Consider the following 24,359-nt stretch of genomic DNA (forward strand, 5'->3'; position numbering starts at 1 on the left):
TATATTTATCGATGTGTCAGAACAATAAAATTTCAGTTGTTAGTCAAGGCCTGTGTCTTGACTCTCTTTTCTGAGTCCTTTGTGAAGTTTGCGCTGTTTTCGTGTGCTTTCTGTTCAGTTATTCAAGCCATATTAAGTAATGGTGCTAACGGACACGTCGCGCACTCCATAGTGGCGCTACATTGTGAAATATTTGTACAGACGCTTCTCGCCTATTTACGAGAATGTAACAGAAGATATTCGCTTCGGCCGATACGCTGGTTTCTGCAAAGCGCATTCAGACTCCTAATCGACAGATCAGACTCCTGGAGAGCATAAAATACGTTCACTGTTTCACAGAAAGTGTAATACCTAGCACATAGCCTCTCTTCGAATTTGGGTACATAGGAATTTGATGCCGCCGCCGACAGCCTTTCATTGAGAACGTTTGCTCTGGTTCTTCACCAGGGGTAGGAAACTCAATTCAGCTTTTGTTTTGAATTCTACAGTGCACCTGGTGACCGGAAGAGAAGTAATGCTTAAAACCGAATTATCTGAGGCATCAAGAAACGAAAGTGCTCGCTTTGCGCCCCCAGCTGCTCAAATCGCACTCGAGGAGTATGTTTTTTTAAAGGCGATAATTGTCGGGTTGGCGTCTCACACACACAAAAAAATCTGGCTTCTCTGTCAGGAAATTTCCTTATTGGGGTACAGATGTCACGTCGCCTTGTGACCTCGTCACAAACTCCCCACCGTGGCATGTTGTGACCTGCCCGCTGCATTGTGAGCAAAATACCAGCCGTGGCGGGTGGCAGTTAAATTAATGACTGGTCGAGAGAGGTGACGTGGCTTTGCGACGTCACCGTGGCACTTGGCAACCTGCCCACCCGGTTGTGAGCTAATTGCCCCCCGTGGCACCTGGAAGTTAAATTACTTCAAAGAAATTCAATGAAACTGCCACCTGCCCGCCATGGCGCTGCGCATGAACCTTACGGGAGCTCAGGGAGAGATACCCGCGTCTGGTAAGCTCCACTCGTGGCTGTGTTTGAAACAGCCACCTGCCGGGGCAGTGGCGTATGCTTAACCGCTACACCACTCCGCCAGTAGTGGTGTGAGGACTCCCTGCATTCTATGAATGCGTTTGATAAAGTCGTGACGTCATCAACACTGCACGACCACTTTGGGCCAATCTTAGGGCACCGCCAAATTTAAAAATCTCAAGAACTTCCAAAATTTGGAAGCAGGCCGACATCTCAAAGCTTTTAAGGAAGCCCGAAAGTTGGGAAGTAGGCGCACCAAGAAAAAGGATTAATATGGATTATTGGGGATTAGTGGGTAGATTAAGCTTTATGGGATTGTCCAATTTCTTTAATACTATATGATAATCTAAAGGGAGGTCTAGAACATTTTAGAAGGTGGTTGCTCATGCATAGTAAACCGGTCCGAACCAATGATTTGGCTGGGAAATCGCACGAACATTAGACTTGCATTGTAGACACCATAGCAGGAAACCTATATGGTTGCCTGTTATCGTTGCGCTGTATACCATTATAATGACAATGCTACGACGCTCCAGCGAGCTTTCTTCCGGCTGCTAACGGAAGAATTGGAGCTGACGTCTGGATTGGTTGGACAATGTTAAAATAAGAACTTTCCTACCTCTGTCGTCACTTCCTTCCTGGCGCTCAAGTATCTGTGAGCAGAAGCATTGGTGGGAAAATTGCACGAGGGAAGCTGGGTGCATTACACAAGTAATGGAATAGACTCATTCTCCAAACCTCAGAGCAAGGGAGTTGGAAGTTTTACTAAACGCAGATGCAGGAATAAGCACAATGTTTAATCCCTAAGATCGGTTTATATGTGGCAAGAAGCCTGCCCTTATAAAAATGGTCTATAGACAGTCTATAGACTTCTTATTGACTATATTGACTTCCTATAGATATTGATTTTTGTCTATTCGTATTTATAGACTGTCTATAGATAAAAGTCTACTAAAAGTTTGCGGCTATATATCTATAGATTGTCTATTGACTGTCTATGACATTTGTATTGCCTATAGAGTGCTCTTTGAGATTTGTCTATAGACAGTCTAGAGACTTTACAGACAGAAGTCTATAGACACTCTATATACTGTCTAAAACTGTTTTTGTAAGGCTGGTGTAACAAGATAAACAGCTTCCGGAGAAATTGTTAAGTTGGATGTCCGCGCTTGTTGGTAGTTCATGTTCGAGGAAACAGCGCAGAAAATATGCATACGAAGAAATTAACAGGTCGATACGAGTGCTGTTCCGTCTTCTTCATTCTTAGTTCGTGACCATCCTGCGCGGTCCATCGATTATGGAGTAAGTTAACGCTACCGACTTACGCTTTCCGTGCGCCTTCCGATCTTTAGAATGATAGCGGCATCTCAAACAAAAAAAAGTTGCAAAAGACGTCCAGCACGAAAAATACAGTTCATTTGGTTTCTCTTTGCCGTTTTAAAGCGATTGCTTTGCATGACAACTCCTCCTCTATGGATGGCGTTGGAATGACCAACCTAGAGACAAAATTCTCAGGCTTCTTCGTTCGCTGTCGAATAAGCATACTGTGTACATTGGACGTTCATGACTATATCCCACATTCTTTGTGACTGCCCTCCCTACAGCGCCGAGAGGCAGTCTCTCAGGCGGGCGCTGCAGCTTCTGGATCCACGCCCACTGACGGAAATGAAGATTTTCGGCCACTGGCCGTGGCGATCGCCGGCGTTGAAGGCTTCCAAGGCACTGCTCCACTTATTGCGAACTTCTAGCCAGCATGATAGGCTGTGACTTAACGAACGCGGACTTTCCATGTGACTTCAAATTTCTCTTACTCTCCTTTCACTTTCATTTTTTATCCCCTCACTCCCTTCCCCTCGTGTAGGGTAGCAAACCGATTATTCTTCCAGTTAACCTCCCTGCCTTTCCTCTTATTCCTCCCCCTCCCTCGACGTCGAGATTACGCTTTCGAAATAGACTCTTGTTTGTTCTTGGAGTTCACTGCTGAGATAATAATGCAGCAGATAACGGGGACGGTGACGACGTGGATTTTAGTAAGTGTTTTCTTGAGCGCCTCCCCTGAGGTACATCCTCTTCAACAGTACTATACATTGATTCCGGTTTGAGATTGTTCCATTTGCTTTATTTCGCTCGTTCTGATTGGCTGGGGTGACGCCACGAACCTGCCTTCACTGGGCTCGAAGCGAGGACAGTGCAAACATGGGGCTCCCATCGCTTGTACAATGAAAACGAGGGATACCAACAAAATAAATGGAATCAAACCGGAATCGCTATACGATTCCAGCCAGTGTGGGCCTCACTTATATGGCGCTTGCAGTGAGCGTTCTGGTGCGGAGAAATCGTTGATGATGGATTAGACTAAAATTTCTGGTAGGTGTTTCGACTCCATCGACCCTTTACGATCCCGACCGCTTAACTTTTCTCCTTTCCGTTGCAATGGAATCCATCGCTTTTGGTGGCGCCTCCAGTCCTTCTCTGTCCAATATTAACAAAGGCATCAGTCTGCCGACTCCATGGGAGCATCTCGCCATACTGCATCGACTCAACCCATCAGGAACCAGTATGCCAATGCTCATTTTTTGTGTTACCAGCTAGGTTCGGGTCTTGACTTCAACACCGAAGATGCTGTGCCGCTTTCCACCAAATAAAATTGTACGGAATTGTAAATATTGTGACAATGAAGCACCTTGTTTATTTACAATTCCGAAACTAAAGGCACTCATCTGTCGGCAGTCTTGAACTACGCAACTAGCCATAAAAAGATATGTCGTTCCGGAAAACAAAGCACGAAACCAGAGGCTCCTAGCACTTTTTCACTATTTGTTAGCGCCCTCCGAGCGCTCGCTTTCTTTACAAAAGAATGATATAACTCCTGCCACCAACTGAACCATAAATTCCTATTTCAGTTAAATTTTTGTTTAATAATCAGGAACTTCTTATGTTTATAAGCTTTTAACTATGCTAAACTTTGAAGTCTTGAATTTATAGAAGGTGCCTAGAAAGCTGCGAAGTTTTTTTTTGTGATGGCGACCGTATACAAAAAAAAATATTGGTCTTCAGAGAGCATGAGAGTCATGTCTTTCTCTTCGCGCAAAAAAGAAAAGTCGTTCATTACGTGCTTCCGCTCTGCTTCGCTTTCTTTTTTTTTCAGAAATGTCTGAATATTGGTGTAGAAAAAGGATAATGAAGCACAAGGGTTACCACTTTTTCTTGTTAGGATTCATTTAAGGCACTTGGAGGATTTCGTATACTTGAGAGGAATTGTACACTCGCAGCTAAACCTGCTCGTAGTTAAATGAGTGCCGCCAGCAGTCAGCACATATCCTGTGATGATGCAAGCTACTCATCGTAGAAGCAGTATTAGGTCAGTACTAACGCCTGTGCTTGTCTTTTTCTATCTGCTATGAAATGCTTGTTCGGGTTTAAATTTGCGAGATTAAGCCGAATGTTACGACATCAGGAGTGCTACTGGGACTTGAAACGTTCTGCGGCTTCATATTTATTTCCTTAGAATCAAGTATTCTGAAGTGTTATTTGACTCAGGCACGTAATATTTTGAATTGGCATTCATGCTTAAGACATAACGTGCCAGCAAAATGATGATGATGATGATGATGGATTTTTATGGCGCAAGGGCAGATGTTCCTAAAGAGCGCCATGGCAAAACGTTTTTTCGTTTCACTCAAGGTGGGGACAAGGACCCATTTCCTCCAGCATTTCACACTAAAGAAGCCGAGAATCAGGCAGAGGAAAGTTTGTTCCCACTGTATCCCCGGTGGGTACCCGACGGCACTGGGGATCGAACTTCGCACCTCCCGCATGCGAGGTGGGTGCTCTAACGACTAGACCACCACTGCGAACTAAAGCAACATGCACTTTACAGTCGGCAGTAAGAAAGGTTTTATGAAGTAGTGTCAAAGTGGCTGTTGGAGGCGTAGTGGGAGCTTCTTTAAGCCCGGAAATTTAGTTTGAGGGATGACATGTTGAAATTTAGATTTTGTGACAAGTTAATGGATTTAGTCGCGTGGTTGTAATGCATTTTAAATGTGTTGGCGGAATAGCTTACACAGTGGAACTCTTTTTTTTTTCAATTTCTTCTTTACATTTACCTGAATGGAAACAGTAACGGAAATGGCCTTTTGTCCCTTATTTGTGATTATGTAGTCGAAGTGCTTTCACGTTCTCGGAATAAGGGCCGTCACTTGCAGTTCCAGAGAAAACACCACGAGCTCTGTTTACGAGGCAGGCGCTAGAAGCCGCTATTTCGTGCATGACAATAATCGCCGAAATTGTGGCCTGCATAGAAACTAACGCGCTTAGACCACTTCCGCGACAGGTTGCTAACCTAGAACAGTCCGCACATGTGACGCAGGATTGAAAAATGTGCTTTGTGCTCTATTTCCACAATCTACCAGCACCAACTTCGATCGAGCACACATATGACACAGGGACGTCCGCTCATGTGGGAAGCGCAGCGCGTAAAGCGGCTCATACGTCTGACGCCGATGCCCCTCCGGCGACACTGTCTCGCACGCGGTATGCCGCGATGGACAGGATCAAACAGCGCTTGTCCACCAAGCGCGCGGGGGGCTCTCCGTGCTGTCTCTGCGAACCGGAATCCGCTCACCACAGCGTTCTTGGCTGCATGACCGACGCCCGGATGACATACACCGACGCACGCGGGACAAGCGGAAAGGGAGAGGACATCGCCGGCTTTTTCGCGGCGACGCCGACGACGAACGCCCCAGAGCGAGAGAGGCGGCAGCGATCGCGGGCAAGCACGCAAAGCGTGCCAGGCCTGAGAAGACGTGCACGCACGCCGACATACACAAAGCGGAGGGGAAAAGGAGAAAGCGCTCGGTGCTAGGGAGATGCGGGGAGAGGAAGATGTTCCAGAGAGGCAGACCGCCACGCACGACTCCCCTGTCCTCGACAGGAGAGCCCGCTGGACAATAAGCAAAGTGCGCGCGACGGTGACCGGCGGAGCTGACAGTGGGACGAAAGCGACGGAGGCTAACGGAAGAGGGTAGCGGCGGGACAGGCAAGCCGTGTTCTTCTTGCAGACTGGACATCCGGTGGCGCACGAGCAAATTTCTCGGCTATTCGGCGACGCCGAAGAAACGTGGGGCGGTTGCAGAGGCGCGAGAGGAAGAGTGCAAGCAGTGGCGAGAGCGACGGACTACGCGCTCGCGCTTGCCCGGGAGCAGGTCGGCTAGCAGCGGCGGCGAAGGGACAGATCAGACCCTCTCGGAGGTGGCACGCTGGTGGAATCTATCGCTGCCCCACATCGCGCTGCGCCCGCCGGTAACGTTCACTCTCCGTCGGAGAGCCCGCTGGGCCGATCGTCGCTGCCGTCCTTCTCCTCGCTCTCCTCCCGAAATCGAAAAAGAAGTAACGGGTAGGCGAGAGTGTAGCGCCAGGAGAACTGGTTCTATTTTTCCAGCAATTTCCTTTTCTCTTTTTGTTCCCTTTACCCTCTCTTGTCGCGCAGGCGTGCGTGCGCTTACTCTCAAGAGGTGTGCGTGCACCACAGAGAGGAGCGTGAACGGGTAAGAGTGGGCTGTTGCGGCGCTCTCTTGTTTTGTGCCACTCGGCCTCTGCGGCCAGAAGACGCGTGCGACGGAATCCAGCGGAGAAGAGAGCGACTGAGTGAGAAGAAGAAGGCTGGGCGAGAAGAAGGCCCTGCGAGCGTGCCTCGCATGCCGAAGAAGACGTGCTTTCCCCGGAACGTCCTAGCTTCGGCAGCCTCGAGGGCTCCAGTACCGGTAATTGGCGCCGGACCGTTCGGACCGTTGCGTTGCTGCTAGGCCGTTGTTTCCCTCCGTTAGCGAGAAGAGGTGGTCCGCCGCCGCTACCCGCTTCGTATCATTTGTGCGCGCGTGCGTCGTGGTGGTGGTCTCTTGACGGTGTGGTTTCGGTGGTCGTCCCCACTGCTGTGAAACTCGGCGTCGTCGAGAAGTCGTTCGACAGCGCGCACCGCCGCGGCTTTCCCGGAGGAGCGGGAGTCCGGGCTGGGCGCTTGCAGTGGAAGGCGGTGGGTGCCTCACGCGACAAGATGCGCCGAGGGGTGCCCGGCTTACACGTCCTCAAACACCGAAGTCCGTGGAAATCTGTGGTGACGACGACGTCGCGCCGAGGCGACGTTGCTGCCTGCCGGCGCTGACCGCAGCCGACGCGCAATGATCGTCTTGTGTGCGGTAAGGCACCGTGCTTATATTTAATGTGGTGTCACTTGAAACTAATGCTCTGTAGCACCTCTGCAGTGACATGTCTTTTAGGAGTACAAACTGCGTTTCTGCTCTCACACTTCTTCGATTATGAGGACGTTTTCTTGAGATTGTTAGATAAGAATTAATTTGATGTAAGAAATTTGCTGCACTAATTTCAAGTTATGCACGAATTCCACCATTCAAAACAACATTTGTTTGAAGTTTTCCCAATGTGATTTAAGTTTCTGACGGTAGTCGAGTTAGATTACATCCACCATCCACCCACTCTGCGGCCACATTGACTAAAGGAGGAATTTTAGAATCGAGATACATTAACTTCAAAAAAAAATTAAAAACATGTGCAGTAGAGATTCGACAGGATACATGCTAGTCGTCTGTCTCATGGATTTGAACGTTCTTTCACAGCTATGCACATGCGCATACCGTCGGCATGTCTACTTCGTCACGACAAAAAAAAAAGAGTTATTTGCAGTTCCAGGCTAGTTTGCTGCCAACCTGCGTCCATGTATTGTGTGCCGTTGATATTGACTTCGCGTCGCGAAATTCTTCACCGCTACGTGACACCAAGAGAGTAAAGGAAAGAGCGTATTAACCTTGGACTTGAATAAACAAGCAAAGCGTCGGTATTCCTAATTGAGTAGCGGACCGCGTGCTTTCTTCTATACAGCACTGTCCTTGTCATGCCTGCCAGCTGGTTTCAGCAGTGTGCTTACGGCAGTAGCGTTACGTGATGTTATGTCAGCCGCACTGTTGCCAACTGGAAAGGCAGGAGCCTAGTAGGCGGAGCATGTTTCCTTGTTAAATATTAGTTGTGCTATGGGTGACATGATTTGGATCCGAGCCAAGAGACACACCATTAGCACTGGAAGTCATATTATTGCTCACGGAGGCATCTGGACAATTCTATGGATCTGAATTCGTGAATAGTGTTACCACCTTTCTGTGCATGATCGTGTATTTCTTAATCCCTGTTGTCGTGAGTGTAATCATGTGATACAATATTATTTGCGTGCCACATATATTGTTTCCCGGCAGGCTTAATTTGATAACGAGGAAATAATAAAACCACGCTGATTTCTCACCAACACTTCACTCCATCTCATGTTTCAAATTAAGGTTGTGATGCAAAAAATGAAACATTTTCTTTAAAGCAACCGATTTAAGTTAACCTGCCGTATTGAGCGCGTCTACGAGACTAAATCTATATGTATCGTGCACAAAATTCTTTCAGTGCATTTTATAATCCATGTAGTGTTTATGCAAAATCTGATGTAGTCATAGTAGTGCATGGAGAGCTGGAGCTATATGCTGAGGTGTTTAGTGTTTGCACAGAGTGACAATAATAAATCAGGAACCGTTTACTTATCACACAAGTTCATACGTGCGCACACACTGACTTCATTTTGTGGTACGCTCATATGTGCTCTTACAGCGTGCAGTAAGCCACAGTAAGGTCCGTGTAGTGTCAGGTACAGACATCCTTACTTTATAGAGTTAGTTTCTCACAGCGTGCTGCAAATGCTTTTTCCTGCTTTATAGGCATCTAATCCTCTTAAGCAATAGCTGCCAAAACTGGGTTCGAAAATAAAATGCTTCTTCACGCTAAGCAGAACTCCGTAATCTGCTATTGGGAACTAGGTTGTCCGTCTGAAATGTCGCTCTAAAGGGGTGTAATAAAGTAATTTGTTCAACCTGAGAGGGAGCCAAAAAGGTTCGAGATCTGAAAGGAATGGTCGTGAATATATGTAGTACATGAAAGGAGTATTTGCCACCCTGCGTGCCACATGTCCGGAAACAGCACCCTAACAAGATCGCTGAATAACAGAGCAGAAAAAATAGGATACGTGAACTAGAAGTCAATGATAGCTTGTAAATCCTTCTTCTAATCTTCTTCAATTCAATCTTCTTTCAGATCCAACACAGTTCTTCTTCTTCTTCTTTTTCACCTCTTTATAATGGCACATACCCACATGGGGGGATTGGCCAAGGTGTAGTGGTACAGTTGTTGTATTAACTTCATCTTTTACTTTTGTAATATGATAACCTCATCACTTCGCATCTTTTTCATTTCCCAAGCCTGTTTGTGAACCTTTTATAAGGTTACAAAAAAAAAGCAGCAGGATTTTTTTCTTGTTCTGTCCCCCGATGGACTCCCTCGCTGAAATGCAAGTGTCGTCTGGTTTACCTTAAGAGTCCCAGGGCGGTGAATCATCGATTTCTATTTCTTCTGGCTGTGAGAACATTAAGGTAACCTATATGGACGACGCGTACTACTGTGTTCACTTACAACTATGGAGTCCAGGTTTCGCAATAACCGCACATAAAATTGTTTAGCTAGTTACTGCTTCTGACGGGATGCTAAGTTTTCTCTCTACAATTAATTAACTGTACGGTTTGCCTTTTTCAGTGCAAATGCGGGATTGTAAATTTCCTTAAACCCGCTGGCAAAACAAAGAGAAGGTGTAGATCTTGTCTATGCTCGTTTCAGTTCCTGTACGTCCACAAATATGTACATAATCGGTTGCGCATACCATTGGCTTCATGTGCACACGTGCGTATGTTAAAGTACTTTGTTAGAAGAGATCCACATAGTATAATTCACATTGAACACTAAGTCCAGGATATCTGCCTTGCAAGTGTGACTGATTGCGATGACTACCGCGTATACGAATTTATTCGCGTACTACATCGTACTTACCCCGTATAGGCAAAGAGGGCGCACCACATAAGCAAGCAAAGTGACCCAGGAGAAGAAAAAAAAGCGTGCGTCTAGAGAGAATTAACGAACCATTAAAAAATGCGAAATAAGAAAGCTCGTTGAAAAGGGAGAATTTAAAAAAAAAAAACGAAGTGCTTGCTGGATGTTGGAGGTGGGGAGTTCGCCTCCGTTTGAGTGCTCCGAAGTGTCCCGGTAGACACCCTACTTAGCAAAAGCGAGCGTGTCCACGCTCGACAAACGGCAGGGCGGTTTGGAAAATTGATCATCGCCATTTCCGCGGGCAGAAAACGCCCTTGTGTCTCAGCGGCCTTGAGGTGACCCGGTGGCGACCGGGAGCACCAGTCTTTAGAAAGAGACGGCTGCGTGTTGAAATGCGTCTTGCGCGCAGTCTCGCCTCCAACTTGCGTTTTACGGACCGCATCGTTTGCTGCGTAGGTGGTAAAGCGTACTGAAACGTATAGGAGTGGTTACGCTTGCTTGGCTGCGGAAGTCGACAGCCAGGAAATTGGGTCCCGCCACTGGCCGTTCTCTCTGTACAGGGCCCACAACAGGGCGCATGTCGCCTTCGTTTGGCTTGACTGAAAAAAAAAACTAGGTTTATTGGCTGCGTATTGGAAATGTAGCTTCTTATGAAATGCATTTTAGAAGACTGGCCATAAACATTTTACGATTTGCATTTACATTTTACATATACATTTAACGTGACTGCGTGCAGCGCCACGTACAATTTTTATTTTTTTATTTTTGAAGGAAAATCTCGTAGTGACTGCCAGAATACAGAGGAGAGCTCCGACTATGGTAGGCTGTAAATGAAAAAAAAAAGCAAGAGGCGGGGGGGGGAGGGGGGGGGGGCTTATTCGTAGCTAGTGCAAACACACTGCGCGGCTTACTGCCAGAGCTTCGCGAACGTGCTCCGTGCTTCAAGTTTGGCTGCATTCCACGTACCGCAATATATAGCCTCCGCCAAGACGCCGTCGCAGTGCTGAAAAACAGGGTTGCGCAACTTTCTTGTGCTCCGAGTATGGCTGCATAGTATCAGGCTGCGGGTAATAGGAACGTGCAAAAAGCGAGCTCTTTTCTTGCTTTCGCCGCTAATCCCAACATGTTCGTGTGACACCATTCTGTTTCGTGTTCGGTGAACCGGGCCACGTACATCTGTATGCCTTCGGCGTGGTTAGCATAGACGGTCCACATCGATACAGCGGCCACACCGCGGTGAGCCAGCGTGGGTAGAGACTAGATTTAGGCACTGGAGAGCGTCGAGAGAGGTCATGGCCCCCCTCTTCCTTGCAGCCGGCCAGACTGCCGAACACTGTAAAGGAAACGACTGCGTTGCCCGGGCGCGCAGAAGTGCTGTTTTCATACCCCAGTTCGTTGCCCTTGAACCTGATTACGTGCAGCGGCTCGAGTATTTTAAACCGCGATGTGGACCACGAAGTTTAAAGGCAAACCGGAGAGGCAAAATGAAAACATGGAAAGAAGATGCCACTGCTGAGAAAATGAACGCAGAGTTGATTAGCACTGCCAAACAAAGGTCAACGTGCCTGTGAACTGAAAATAAGCTGCGCTAGTATTTATTCCGGCCTCAACTAAGATAATTTTGTTGTGCTGTTTGTGTTTAATTTAACGCGCAATATACGTCAATCCATGCGAACATCGCTGGCTGCTCCTTTGGCGTTCTGCTGCATGTTCACCGAACAGCTCTTTGACAAAAAAGTTCCATGAACTGCGTAGAAGATTCCTCAGCAATAATGAAATAAGGTGTAAAATTTATATCCACTTTTAAACGCTGCAAATTATAGAGAATTTTATACTCTGCCAATCAGACAACACAGTAGCTTGTTATAACGCTGTATTTTGTGACAAAGTTATCAAAATCATTTATTATCCTGCACCATTGAACTTGAGCCACTAAGGCGCACTCACGTAGTTGAAGGTGGCCCTCCTCGCATGTTTCGTGTTGACTAGCTATCTCGCAATATTTTTTAAACAACATTGAAAATAAATCGTCCGCTATATTAGGCCGTGTTTTCTATACGTGATCCTAGCGCCATTAAACCTCTTTGCTTAATAGTTACATGCCAGGAAACATGTTTTGGCAAAGATGAATAATTTTGGGGGCCTTTCCCTATTTTGCGCACTGTCAACGGCCGCCGGGCACTCTGTATTTGTGTACCGGGCGTTGCGCCTAAGATGTTCTGAATTTTTTTTTTAATTGTGCTCGTGAGCTAGACGAGCTCTTTGGTCGGCATAACATTCTCAGCGGTGTAGCGCATGAGAACAGCGAAGACGTGCTAACTAGTAGGCTAGCTGCTTAACTAACTTTGTATACCTTACTTTTCAACTATTGCTTATAGTCAACTTACCTATAGAGAGGTGTATAGCCCACCGTATTTAATACCCACGTCAGTTTTTAATATTTCGAAAACGCAGCTACCCTCGGAAATGTGGCCCAGCATATTTTGGCTATTTTGACGAGTTGCGTACAGAGGAGGGGTTGCTTTGCATTCAAACTGTTTTAAAGCGCATGTATTTTGGCGCGATGCTGGAAAAATCGCTGACCTACAGCGCAGAGGGTAACTGGATTTTCGAAGTTTTAAAAACTGATATGGATGTTTCTTACGGTGGATTACGCGCATATTAAAAAATAGAGGCAAATAGTAATAGTTAAGTTGTAATCTGTTTAATATTATTTAACCAGACTACTATTACCACCTCTTAGGTCTATGCTGATGTACTACACGACTGACGATGCTATACCGAAAAAGCGCTCTTCTAGCACAAAAAGCCTATTTTTCATAATTTCAGAACATCATAGGTGCAACACTCGTAATGTGCAGCCGTGAAAAGGTTCTCCGAAATATTTTTTTTTTGAAGTGCACAGGGCTCAAAAGCTTCTCATTCACACTGAGGCTGCTTTCCCTTCTCCCGACTGGGCCACATAGAACACCCGGGGGAGGAAAAACTGTGACGTCATCGCCTTCAGTAAAAAGAACTGTATGCAACGGAAGGAGAGCCGAAAGACGGTAGAATAAACCACACTCCTTCTCATTCTAGTTAGCAATTACCTTTTCTTCGATGACAAGTGGTGTGTGGGTAAACTTTAAATAAGCAATGAATAATTCCTATATTGGTAAAAGCGAATAAAAACTGCATAGCACTTAAGTTAAAGCTCTTTAAATTTCATCGTACATAAACGACATTTCTTACTTTGAAGATCTGACGTGATGATGTTTGTTAAGCTTGCAAGCATCTCACCGAGAATTATCGTTTGTTTATAAATAAATAAATAACTAAATAAATTGCGGGTGTAACACAATTAATGGCGGCGACCATATATAAGCGCACATACCGCACATAAGCGACCGGTCATGGAAAATTTCCCGCAGGTGCAAGTATCTCGCGGAGTATTCCTGTAATGCGGTCGTTGAACTTACCGCCACGCTTTCCCAGCAGGCTTTTCGAGTGGCAAATGCGCGGCACCACCCTGAAGATGATAAGGAAAATGCCTTGGCATTGTGCTTAGTATTACAGCGCAGCGCCAGCACAACATTTCTCCACTCCTGAAATTGCTGCCCGATTAAGATTGCGATAGGCGCTGCGGAACGCATCCAGCCTTCCAGCGAATCGCACATGCCTTGGTGATGACGTGTAAACGCCCACGTGTATACCTAATGGGTGCGGGTCAATGAAGAGCAATAGAGCCTGTCTCTTTACGGGGAAAGCCAACAGTGTTAGCAGTCAGCGCAGCGCGCAATCCACGCGCAGCATATAAATCCCGCCGCTCTGGTTCTCCCTGGAACGTGTGCAGGGTTCGGTTACGCAGCTACCGATACGCGAGACCTGCATTGCAAGCGAGAGGTCGATGCGGGGACTGGTTGTTTTCCTTTTCGGGCAGCGAGGGACTGATGTTTTAATTTTTTTTTTAATTCCTTAGACAGTGCTGCTCCTCGGCCACAAGATAGGAATAGTTCCAACGAGAGCTGCTTTAAACTGAAAAGAACGGCCCTCATTTTGTTGCTTTCTTAAGACTACAGTTCCGAAAGATATTGTTTTAAATAATGCGAATGTATCACCTTTAATTACAGGGTCGGTACCCTTATATATTTATGCTCCTTGCCAGAGGAGCAAGCGAACTTTAAAATTAACTGTGATGGCGGATTATGTGATGAAGTCTCTTGACAAGTGGTCAAGATATGCAGCTCGGGCGAAAATACTTCAAAACACGTCTCTAACTTTATATCTTATGAGAAATGAAAAACAGAGAGCTGAATCAGAAAACTGTACATTTGAAATACCAATAATGCGAAAAGGAGGAACAGACCGCTGAATGAGCGGTAAAGTGATGTGAGGGGCAATCCAAGGATTTGTACTGTCTGCCGTACGTTCTGTGGTCAAGTGTTCGTGTTTTAGACATAAATCCAGCAGATGACTTCGCAGCGTACTAAGTGGTAGTCTATCTTTATTGTGTTCTTAATACACGATATGACGCAAGGCTTCTGTTCGTATAACGCACTCCAATTACTCAGGCAAACCTCAGGCGTAGTCAAGAGACCCGTTCCAAGACCAAAGAAACCTGTCGCATATAGTCGGTGGCGCCGCTGCAAAGAAGCAAAGCAAGTACGCTAATGGTGCGGTATTAACTCAAGCAGATCGATTCTCGTCTAATACTTTAGCACGTGTAGCTCTCAACGCGGGTCTATGGAAGACGCGCCGATGACAATGATCGTGAGGCAACAGTACCACCGCAGCGCGCAGCAGGATGACAGGCTTAAAAGAAAACCTCTGTGGCTTTATACTATTACAATGGAAAGAAAGGTGAACGGAGCGGAGCCTTGGTGCTGCGCTGTTCGCATTTCTTTTAAACACGCTTTAACTTCGGTGGTAGCGAAAATACTTAAAACCCAAGTAAAAGCGCAATCAAAAGAAATTCGAACAGCAGAGAGCGTAGGCACCGCGCTGTTCGCGTTTCTTTCCATCGTGATAGTGCATCTGTATACGGCGGCTGGACAGCCCCAAGTTTGTCAAATCTTCAAATTCCGACTACACTTGTTTTAAGTGATCTGAATAAAACAAATATAATGAATGAGACTGAACAACAGCGCGCTCGCGCGCCATATTACCACACGGAGTATGTTAGGAAAGTTTGAGTTGAAATTAAAGCGCAACCAGACAGGAACGTAGAAGGAATAAACAGTTGCTGCGGTGTTTCTCCCTCCACGTCCCTGTCTTCTTTCGCTGTTTTTCAGGATTCAAGTTTGCTAAGAAAATTGCGGCACTGAAGTTTCTTCACGTTGCACACATCTGAAATCGAGTGATGCGTTTTGCTTGATTGTGGCATCTGTCATTCCTCTTAGATGAATACTCGCGCTTTATGAGCCGACCGAACATTTTCTCTTGCAGCTGCTCTTTAAAACGGCGACAGTACTGGTGAATTTTGCCATAACGCGTTGCCTGGCACCAATAGGGCAATAGGCAATGAAATGCAGACTCCGCCTGTCTTGTTCAAACTTCCTGTTTGGCGACTCACCGTCGGGCAGTGCTTCATCGCAATTGCTGAATGCTGCTCTAGTTTCTTTCATAGTATGGTTATTAGGCTAAAACTTAACGCGTTCGCTGATTAAGAACTTAGTGTCGCGGCGCTCGGCCCGCCTCAGCAGCCCGCTGAATGGAGCCGCTGTCCTGCCTGCAATGAATGCACCGGACTCTGCCACAACAAAGATAAGAGACAAATTGAAAAAGGGCTGAACAAAACAAATACTTACTACCGCCAGGTCAGCAGCCCCCTTACACATACGGAACGGCGTGGCAAGTCACGCGGCGAGATAGTGTAGCATGGCTATGGTTCACACTTGTTTTTTCTTTTTAAAGTTACTTAATGTTTCTACACCCCATCGGCTTGTGCTCAGACAGAAAGAAGCAATTGGGCAGCGGAAAATTTTTTACTTGAATTGAAAACAGTTTCCTCTGAACGAAATAAGCATTTTGTTCTAGCAGGTTGTTTCCTTTTTGTTTTGCGGAAAAAAGTAGCACAGTGCCCATGCACAAACGCACATGCACCAGGCCATGAAACTGTTTTTTCGCTGGCATAGCAGCGGACGATGACCAGAGCGGGCTTGTTTAAATCAGCTTGACAGCTTTGCTCGACAAGCAGAGGTTCTTTTCTGGTTTGCCCATACTTAGCGTTTTGTTGTTTGGAGAACTCAGTTCGATCATTAAGCTCTCTCTGTAACCAAACGCCTTTGTGTCATCACAAAGTTTGATTTAACTGAAGAAATTCGGGCCTATTGTACCCGGCGCCTCTAGATTGTCTGAAACACAAATCAAAGGAGCAACTTTTTTGAGGGGTGCAGTTATTCATTCGAACGGAATCTAAACTTAGATAAAACCTCCAATTCTTTGCCAATGATTTAGAAAGGAAGCATTAATGGCGTGAACGCCGCAAAAAAAAAAAACACAACATAAACTAGGAAGGTTGGCATTTTTCCGGGCGCTGAAACTGGCTTTTATTCCGCCGTGTGTTTTCCTGACGTTATCAGCAGAAGACCAAAGAGGAAGCATAGCTGGAAGAAACTATGACTAAACGAAATGTCGCTAAGTAGGCGATCGCGGGACGTAAGCACCATTCGAGATCAGGAAAATGGGTGGAGTTTAAAGCGTCTCTGGCATGCACCGGCTTTCCCCTGCAGGGAATCTGCTGCAGGCAGACTTCGCTCTATCAGCTGGGTACTCCCCTGCAACGTATCCTGTTTTGTACGAAAGTTTGTCTACAAACGAGCCCGTGAAAACCCACCGCCAAAAATTTCGTTCTCTTTTATTCCTCATGAGTAACGCCTCTAGTATGATTACTGATATCAGCCGCGTCCCAAACCTTCATAGAAACCGTCTGTCCAGTTTTCCATACAAAGGTGCCAAGATGTTTCTTAAGGCTCGGGCCTTGCTGTCAGTGAAAGAAGCCTTTATTATGCGGAAAAAGAAAAAAAAGGGGACGGGGGGAATCACCACCCTTCGTAAATTAAATCAAAAAGAGTATGTGGTTCATTAATGGGAACAAATTTGCAACCAGGCAGCGAAAAATTTTCAACTTCTAACTTTCCGCCTTATTTCTTCATTTTTTCAATGCAGGCGAAATTCTAGAGGCGCGTGTACTGTGCGATGTAGGTGCACTTTAAAGAACGCCAGGCGGTCGAAATTTCCGGAGCCCTCCACTACGGCGTCCCTCATAGCCTGAGTCGCTTTGGGACGTTAAACCCCATGAACCAAACCAACTATTTCTTCATTTTGAAAATGCCTAAAAGTACGAGAAAAGTACACTGCGGACGACACAGCGTTTGTCGCTTTGCCGCTGAATAAACCGTTTTCTTAGACGGTTTATGTTCTCTATATTTCATCGTATATTTTGCTGCGTTTCCTTTACCTTATGCTCATAGCTTAAAGCTTGCACCTTTGCATTTTCTCCTCTTTCTTCTCGTTTTCTTCAATGGTGTTCATGGTTTTAAGTATCCTTTCACCCTAACCAATTCTCTTTTTCTGGGTTATTTCTATTTTGTTAACCTGGTTTCATGTTTGGCATCGATATGTTCCTTCAATTCATGCTAGCGCTCATGGCGAAAATGCTTCCGATGGGAATGGGCGAAAAGAGCTCATGGTGCGCTCATATTCGCTGACACTTGTTTACAATCATTAGTCTAGTGCACCGCCGCGCTGGCTCAGTAGTCACGGCGCTCGGCTGCTGACCTGAACGACACGGGTTCGATCCCGGAGGCAGTAAAATTTTGTTGAAAACGAAATTTTAGACACCCGTGTACTGTGCGGTGTCAGTGCACGTCAAAAAACCCCAGATGGACGAAACTTCCAGAGTCCCTCACTACAGCCTCCCTCATAGCCTGAGTCGCTTTGGGACGTTAAACCCCAATAATCCATTAGTCTTGTAAGCGGTTTTATGCAAACCCACATACATGAGCAGTAAGGACTGTGCAGCAGGAACGGCGCATTCGCTGTCGGGCCATTCGCTGGCGCACAACATTCATAAAATGATCTAAAAGGCAACTGAAGAGGTTCGACCACTTGGGGATCTTTAACGTGCACTGATATCGCACAGCACACGGGCCTCTAGAATTTTGCCTTCATCGAAATTCTGCTGCCGCTGCTGCGACCGAACAAGCGTCTTTCGGTTCAGCAGCCAGGTGCCGTAACCACTGAGCCACCGCGGCGGGGCCGAAGAGGTTCTAAAATTCGACCGGCTTCAAGGCGTTGAATTTGGGAAACGTCACCGTCCGTGACGTTATCAAAGACCTTCACCGCATCTCCCTGATTTTAATTGTAGGTTGCGTCACCTATTTAAATTATAGCGCAAAAAAGGGACATACTTTATCTGAATGGTTCATAAATTCCAGTCCTGGAAATTCTCAAAAAGCGATTCACCTCTCCTTTAACGATCCATTTGCGTATAAACCCAACGGCACAATTTCGGCTGATTTGTTCGCGAATTTTGTTTTTCAGCAATACTTTGATTTGAGCTACTTGGTTGTAGCATGACATGTTTCGTTATTTTGTGCAACTTTACCTTTGCTGAAAATACCATTTTTTTTTTGCAGGCAATGTATAATAACACCAGTCATGCAACTATTCGTCTTCATTGCGCGCAATGCAGTGAGTCCACTTATAGATCCTGTCTGCCCATAAGCTCACCCATTATTTACACAGAAGAGTTAACTTATTCTCTTGCAACTGTCTAAAGCAGCGTAAGCGGGAAAGTGTGCATACTCTGAGCGTTTTCCATGAACCACTCTTACTGTGCCATGCTTCGGGTTCGGCGACCCGCAGGCGATTGCCTTCCATTTACTGTGTCCATGACGAAAGCTATCAAACGGCCTTTACCTCCGGCGTGCGTAGCGCATACTGCGCCTGCGTTCTGCTACTTGAGTTTGCCAAAGACACTGTTGTGCGATAACGTTACTGGAGACCGGTTTGGTGGCTGGAATGCAATTTGCTTCCCAATTAGAACCGCACCTAGATAACTCTTGACCCCCTTGTAGGCTGCGCGCTCCGCCATCCGAGGCAGACATGCTAGAGAAACAAATAAAAGAAAGCATTATATAGATATAAAAAAAACCTACGAAGGCTACGAAGAAAAGGTTTGTCATTTTCGCAACACGTACCGAATATATTTGAGGACATTTGCCTTCTCTGTAGTGTTTTACACTCTGTATATATGTTTTAGCAAGCAGTCGCGGTGGCTCAATGGTTATGGCACCCGGTTGCTGACGCGAAAGACGCGGGTTCATTCCCAGCCGCGGCGGTCGCATTTCAATGGCGGCCAAATGCTAGAGACCCGTGTTCGGTACGATGTCCGTGCACGTTAAAGTATCCCAGATGGTCGAAATTTCCGGAGCTCTTCACCACAGCGTCCCTCATAGCTTGAGCTGCCCCATAAACCAAACCATATGTTTTAGCTTTACGGACCACCACGTTTTGCGCGCGTGTTGGAAAAGGTCTGTGCGGTAAAAAATGTCGGACCACAATATTCGTTAAGCGGCACCGCGTTTCTGCGTGTTACTTTATCCGGCACTCAGCGCTGAACCGAAGACAAATGTAGCCGTACTAGATGCAAATTACGCCTTCCCCCAGGTGGGGCAGGGCGCTAAGGCAAGCCACGTGGTAACAATGGCGCCTGCCTAATAAGCAGGAACGATCTTGACTTCGGGGCACGCTCTGAAAGCGATATGCTTGGAATCGACGTTATACCGACGCATTTGCTTCCGTTCTTGACGCGCTATCTTAACAAGCAAATAGGCGTTGCGGCCTTGGCGGCACAGCGCGTCAGGCTCATTTTATTAGAGCGCTATGCTCTAGCAGCTTTGCTATATGACTTGTGCAGCGAGAAAATAAGGGGGTGTCTTATCTTTTCATAGTAAGGGTCCTATAATTGCTCCTTCTATTAACCTGCATGGTTCGGGAAAGCTATCGATTGTTCATGCTCCCCAACGATTAAGTTCTTTCTTCCGAACGTCTGAAGCCAGATTTCAATTCTGAGTGCTCTACAACTTCATCCGGTTTTGCGGGGAACACAGTTCAGAATGAAACAGATTGAGCTGCAAAAATTTGATACACATTTGTAAACACTTAAATTTCATATTGGGCAACCTTTATCATCTAATTTTATATAATACATTCTTTTCATTTTCTAGCGGGCATGTACTTAAAGGCTACCTTTGCATGAAAATTAAAAAAAAGTAGAGTAACATCCGTCTGTTGTCAGGGAGCAAGATTCACAAGTACGAAGTCTGAAGTGTGTTTTTTCGTGTCCAAGGACACAATCTGGCTTTTCTGAAAAAAAAAGGCCGTTGATTGCTATGAACTTTTTCTCACAACAATTTTTCAGCTGCCAGCAGGCACGATAATACTTTACGAGCGAATAACGCCTTCCTCTTCCTGGCCAAAACTACAAGGATACTCGAGCTGAGGAGTCCGCTTTCACCTAGTCGTCTACTTCGGATTTATTATTTCATAGAGCCCCCAAAAAATGGGTCGAGCCAGATTTTGATATCTGGTAGTCCATGTGAAGTACAATTGTTCGCGACCATGAAGCCTTTTCCAAAATTAATCGGGACACTCCGATAGAAGTTGTATGAAACGCTTCGCCTTGGTTTCTGGCCCACATTTTAATTCTCCGAAGACCCCGAACTTCATTCAAACAATAGGACAATACCCGCACAAAATTAGAGACAGAAAGGTACGAAACGGAAAATAGGGTGCAAACACCATTTGAGCCCGGTAGGTCATCCTTCAAAGCCCTACAACAGCAGCAGGCGGGTACATCTGTCGAGCGCACTTTAGTCCGCCTATTTTCCACAAAGGCTGAATGCAGCTGTCGTCCTGCCGTTGCATATAACTTGGAATTCCTAGGACGCGAACATGATGAAAGTGATTTAGATGTCGGCATTTGTTTCGAGAACGGAACTGGTAATTTTTCAATCTCTGATCAGCCCTCGTCTGATCTCCCCTTGCGGGCCTTTCAGGTACAAATAACTAAATAAATGAAATATTTCAAGCGTTGAAGCATGGTTATGGCATCACCAGGTTTCTTAGCCTGCGGTTCCTACTCGGTGATTGCGATCACTTTCGATTAGTACCCATTAACGGCATCTCATTAATTACTTTGGGCTGGTTTCCGTGGCGCAAAATCGCGAAAGGCACCATAAACAAAGTAGATGCGTGATCATAACCGCTTTGCTCAAAACAAGTTTAGCACGGCTTTAGCATGATTAAATCTTTATTTCAAATGCTGAATACCCTAATTTTAAGTCAGCTGCTCTCATTAGCTAATTCATCGACGTTCGTGGTCGACGATTTTGAGCAGCGCTAGACAGGCAGATAACAAAGCGTTATGATGCAATAAAGTACAACGAGAGCTGCTCTTTAACTGTTCTTATGATGACACGATGAACGACTACTTCTTGCCACATGTCTTTATAAAAAGTGCATTTGCTCGGCATGTTCGCAAGGTGTAACTGCTGCAGGCCTGAGTATTGTCATTGGTTGGCTGCATATCTTCACGTACTGTAATTACGCCTCCCGTTGGTATACAAGATATACAACACCTTTCAGAATGTGGCTGCCAAGGTTGCCTTGGCCATGCCTATTGAAGGCTGTCAGGGTGGGGCGGTCTTGGGCAACGCGTGCTGCGTTCTTGATGTTTGCTGGCGTGTTCTGTTCGCAGTCGCCTTTCATAGTGATCCTGTTTTTTGTTATGCGCCCAACAAATAGGTTGGGGGTCAGTTCTAGTCAATTTGCTCTTAGAAGAATGCAGGACTGGCGTGCATATCGTCTACCCTCGCCTTCGCACAAACTTCGGCAACCTGACCTACTTAGCGAGCTCATGTGTTCAAAATAACGCGTTACGTTTGCGTGTTTGATTTCGGCTGTGCAAGTACTTAGTTTTGTTTTTGACAGTCAGCAAAGCTTCTGATTGAAGCGGTGCTTATCAAGGGAAGAGGAAGAAGCACAGATAAAAATAAAACGAATGCAACATTTCAGACATTCTTAAACAAAACAGTGTTCCATTAAAGGAATGAAATTATCGATTGGTTTAGACTACACCTGAGTATGGCGGCTGGCACGGGAAGAACCCACAGGGCAGCTGCTGCAGAAGATGAAGGTCGGGATGAGGGCAGAGGAATGCGCAATCTGACGGTGGTTCCAAGGCAGAATGCAGGCCTACATGGCTAAGCCAAAGATGTAACATATTTCACAGACTCTTGCGCTAAGCCATAAAGGCTAGCTCTGCAAAATTTTTTACTGTTGTTGAAAGCTGTCAGTATGCTCGTTTGTACACGGCTGGCTATATTTCGTTCAGTAACTGCTCCAGAGTTAATTAGATGTATTTGCCATATGTATACTGAATACTTTATTGTTCCTGTTTGGTCGCCGCCACAATCTAAAGCTGTTTCTTCGCGAGAAATGTAGGCAGCGATTTCTAAAATCTTTAGCAGATTCGTGAATCGTGTTTCGGCTTAACACTTGTTTCCGCACTGCCCGTATCACATTCGTTCACATGGCTTGTTACGCTGCTCTTAGTTCCATGGGCAACGTAATGAATCTTAGCTTCCAGGACAATGCACGAGGCATACATGGAGGGCCGTAACACATAAACACACACATTAAAAACAAATCACCGTAGGGCAAAGTGTAATCTGGACATCTTCCTGAATGTTGACGTCACGTCTGGTCTCTGTTTGTCTGAACGCTTAACATTGTGTACATCGGCAATATAATAAGCCGTCATACTTACAGAACTGGTAATTTTTCGCGTGCTATCGAACAGCCTCGCCGGGAACACCTGCCAGGAAATTTCGTGACAGATGTCGATCTGATTCAGATCACGGTAGCAACTGCGCTACAAAAATCCGGAGGGTTATGTTGAATCTCAATCGGGAGCCTTTCTACCGCGCATAACGAAAGTAGCAGCCAGAACGGGAGGTGACCACCGCCCAGAGTATGAATGCATTGGCAGGCATACTTGTTTGCGTTTTTCACTGTGATGCGATCAAAACTAATAAGGAGAGATTGACGCGAAAAAAAATTAAAATTTCACGGCCCAAGTCTTCCCCGCAGTAAAAAATTCAAGTTTTGTACTCCACGCTGCATTGGTATTTTAATGAATTATTCATGCACAGGTCACGCACAACTATTCAATGAAATGCTTTCACGGGTACGTCGCGGGGCCGTGCAAAATATTTTCGGTCATCAATTACAGGTCACTGACCGTGCCTTCTCTATCAGAGTACTGCGTTCCGAGCGTCAGCACTTACTCCTGGTAGACAATGTGCCTTACTTGCCCGTGCATTGCCAAGGCTTTCTGCATTATCAATGCGTGAAGACGTGAAGAAGAAAGCGCTTGTGTTCTCGACGCCTTCACCTCGCGCCCTCCACTCCTCCTCACCACCTCCTGCTATTCCTTCGTCGCGTACGCGCGCAGCTGCCGCGTCCGATTAAGGCGACGCGGCGTTCGTCGGTGGAGAAAATGCGGTCAGTGGCCCGCTTCAAAAGAACTGCGTTATAAAATCGAGGACAGGGCGCACAAACACAGCCAGGGCAACCCACGTCCTTGTCACCGTCGGCTGACTGCGCATTGTTCGCCGCGGGGCCAAGCCGCATCGAGAGCACGGCGTCGAGGGAGAGGAGAATGGAAGCCAAAAAGAAGAGCGCAGGAAAATAGCCCCCAACAGAAAGGGTGCTCACAACCGAGGAAATGCCTTCACAGTTCGGAAAGCGCGCCTATCGAAAGTAAACTTCATTTCAGCGCAACGGTATCACGGAGAAGAAAATAAAGGAGAGCTATTACGAGGGAGTCATGAGCACAGCCGCTACCGCTCTGATTGCTTTTCCATTCTCCGTGTCGACACGTAGCTCCAAGCGCCTCCCCTCGCCTGCCATTCCATACGTGTAAGGGGCCGTGAGACTGGGTGCCAAGAAAGTGGTAAATACGAGGCTGATACGTTCGCGGACCTCCGTCTGTTGGGCATTCGAGGCGTGGTGCCATTTTTGCCGTGTCGGAGTCGAGCTCGGGGTGGGCGGACAACAATGAGGTTGTGTGGCGCGTGCGTTTCATTCGACAGCTCCTATTGTTTCGGGCGTCATACACTTGGTTCGTTTGGTTAGGCGGGGTGGCTTGTCTAGCAGCATATATAGACAATGTGCCTTGAGTGACAGCAGTGAAAGAAGCTGTTGAAACGTGCTGTCAATGGCACTGTGGAGTTCTAGGCGTCAGTGTGGGAAACGACGGTTTGTAGTGGTGCTGTTCGGTTGGTTTCTGTTTTTATTTCTTGATGACTTTTTGAACATGTTAATGGGTGCTCGTCCTCCGCAGGTTATCCTGTCTATAGGAGAAAG

General features: G+C 46.3%; 1 protein-coding gene across 2 annotated transcripts in view; it reads left to right on the forward strand.

Moving 5' to 3' along the window:
* LOC149362289 (uncharacterized) overlaps positions 1 to 24,359 on the forward strand; it is a 122,238-nt gene that overhangs the window by 86,415 nt on the left and 11,464 nt on the right. Inside the window, exon 1 of one of the 2 annotated variants that reach the window (XM_089572977.1) lies at positions 6,698 to 7,213. The exons of the other annotated variant lie outside the window; for it this stretch is intronic. Coding sequence (XP_089429103.1) covers positions 7,196 to 7,213 — 18 coding nt within the window. The 5' untranslated portion in view covers positions 6,698 to 7,195. Of the gene's footprint in view, positions 1 to 6,697; positions 7,214 to 24,359 lie in introns of those variants that run through there. 2 annotated transcript variants of the gene reach the window in all.

Source organism: Amblyomma mixtum, chromosome 2 (assembly GCF_055824585.1).
Source record: "Amblyomma mixtum isolate Tamu chromosome 2, ASM5582458v1, whole genome shotgun sequence".
Lineage (NCBI taxonomy): Eukaryota > Metazoa > Arthropoda > Arachnida > Ixodida > Ixodidae > Amblyomma > Amblyomma mixtum.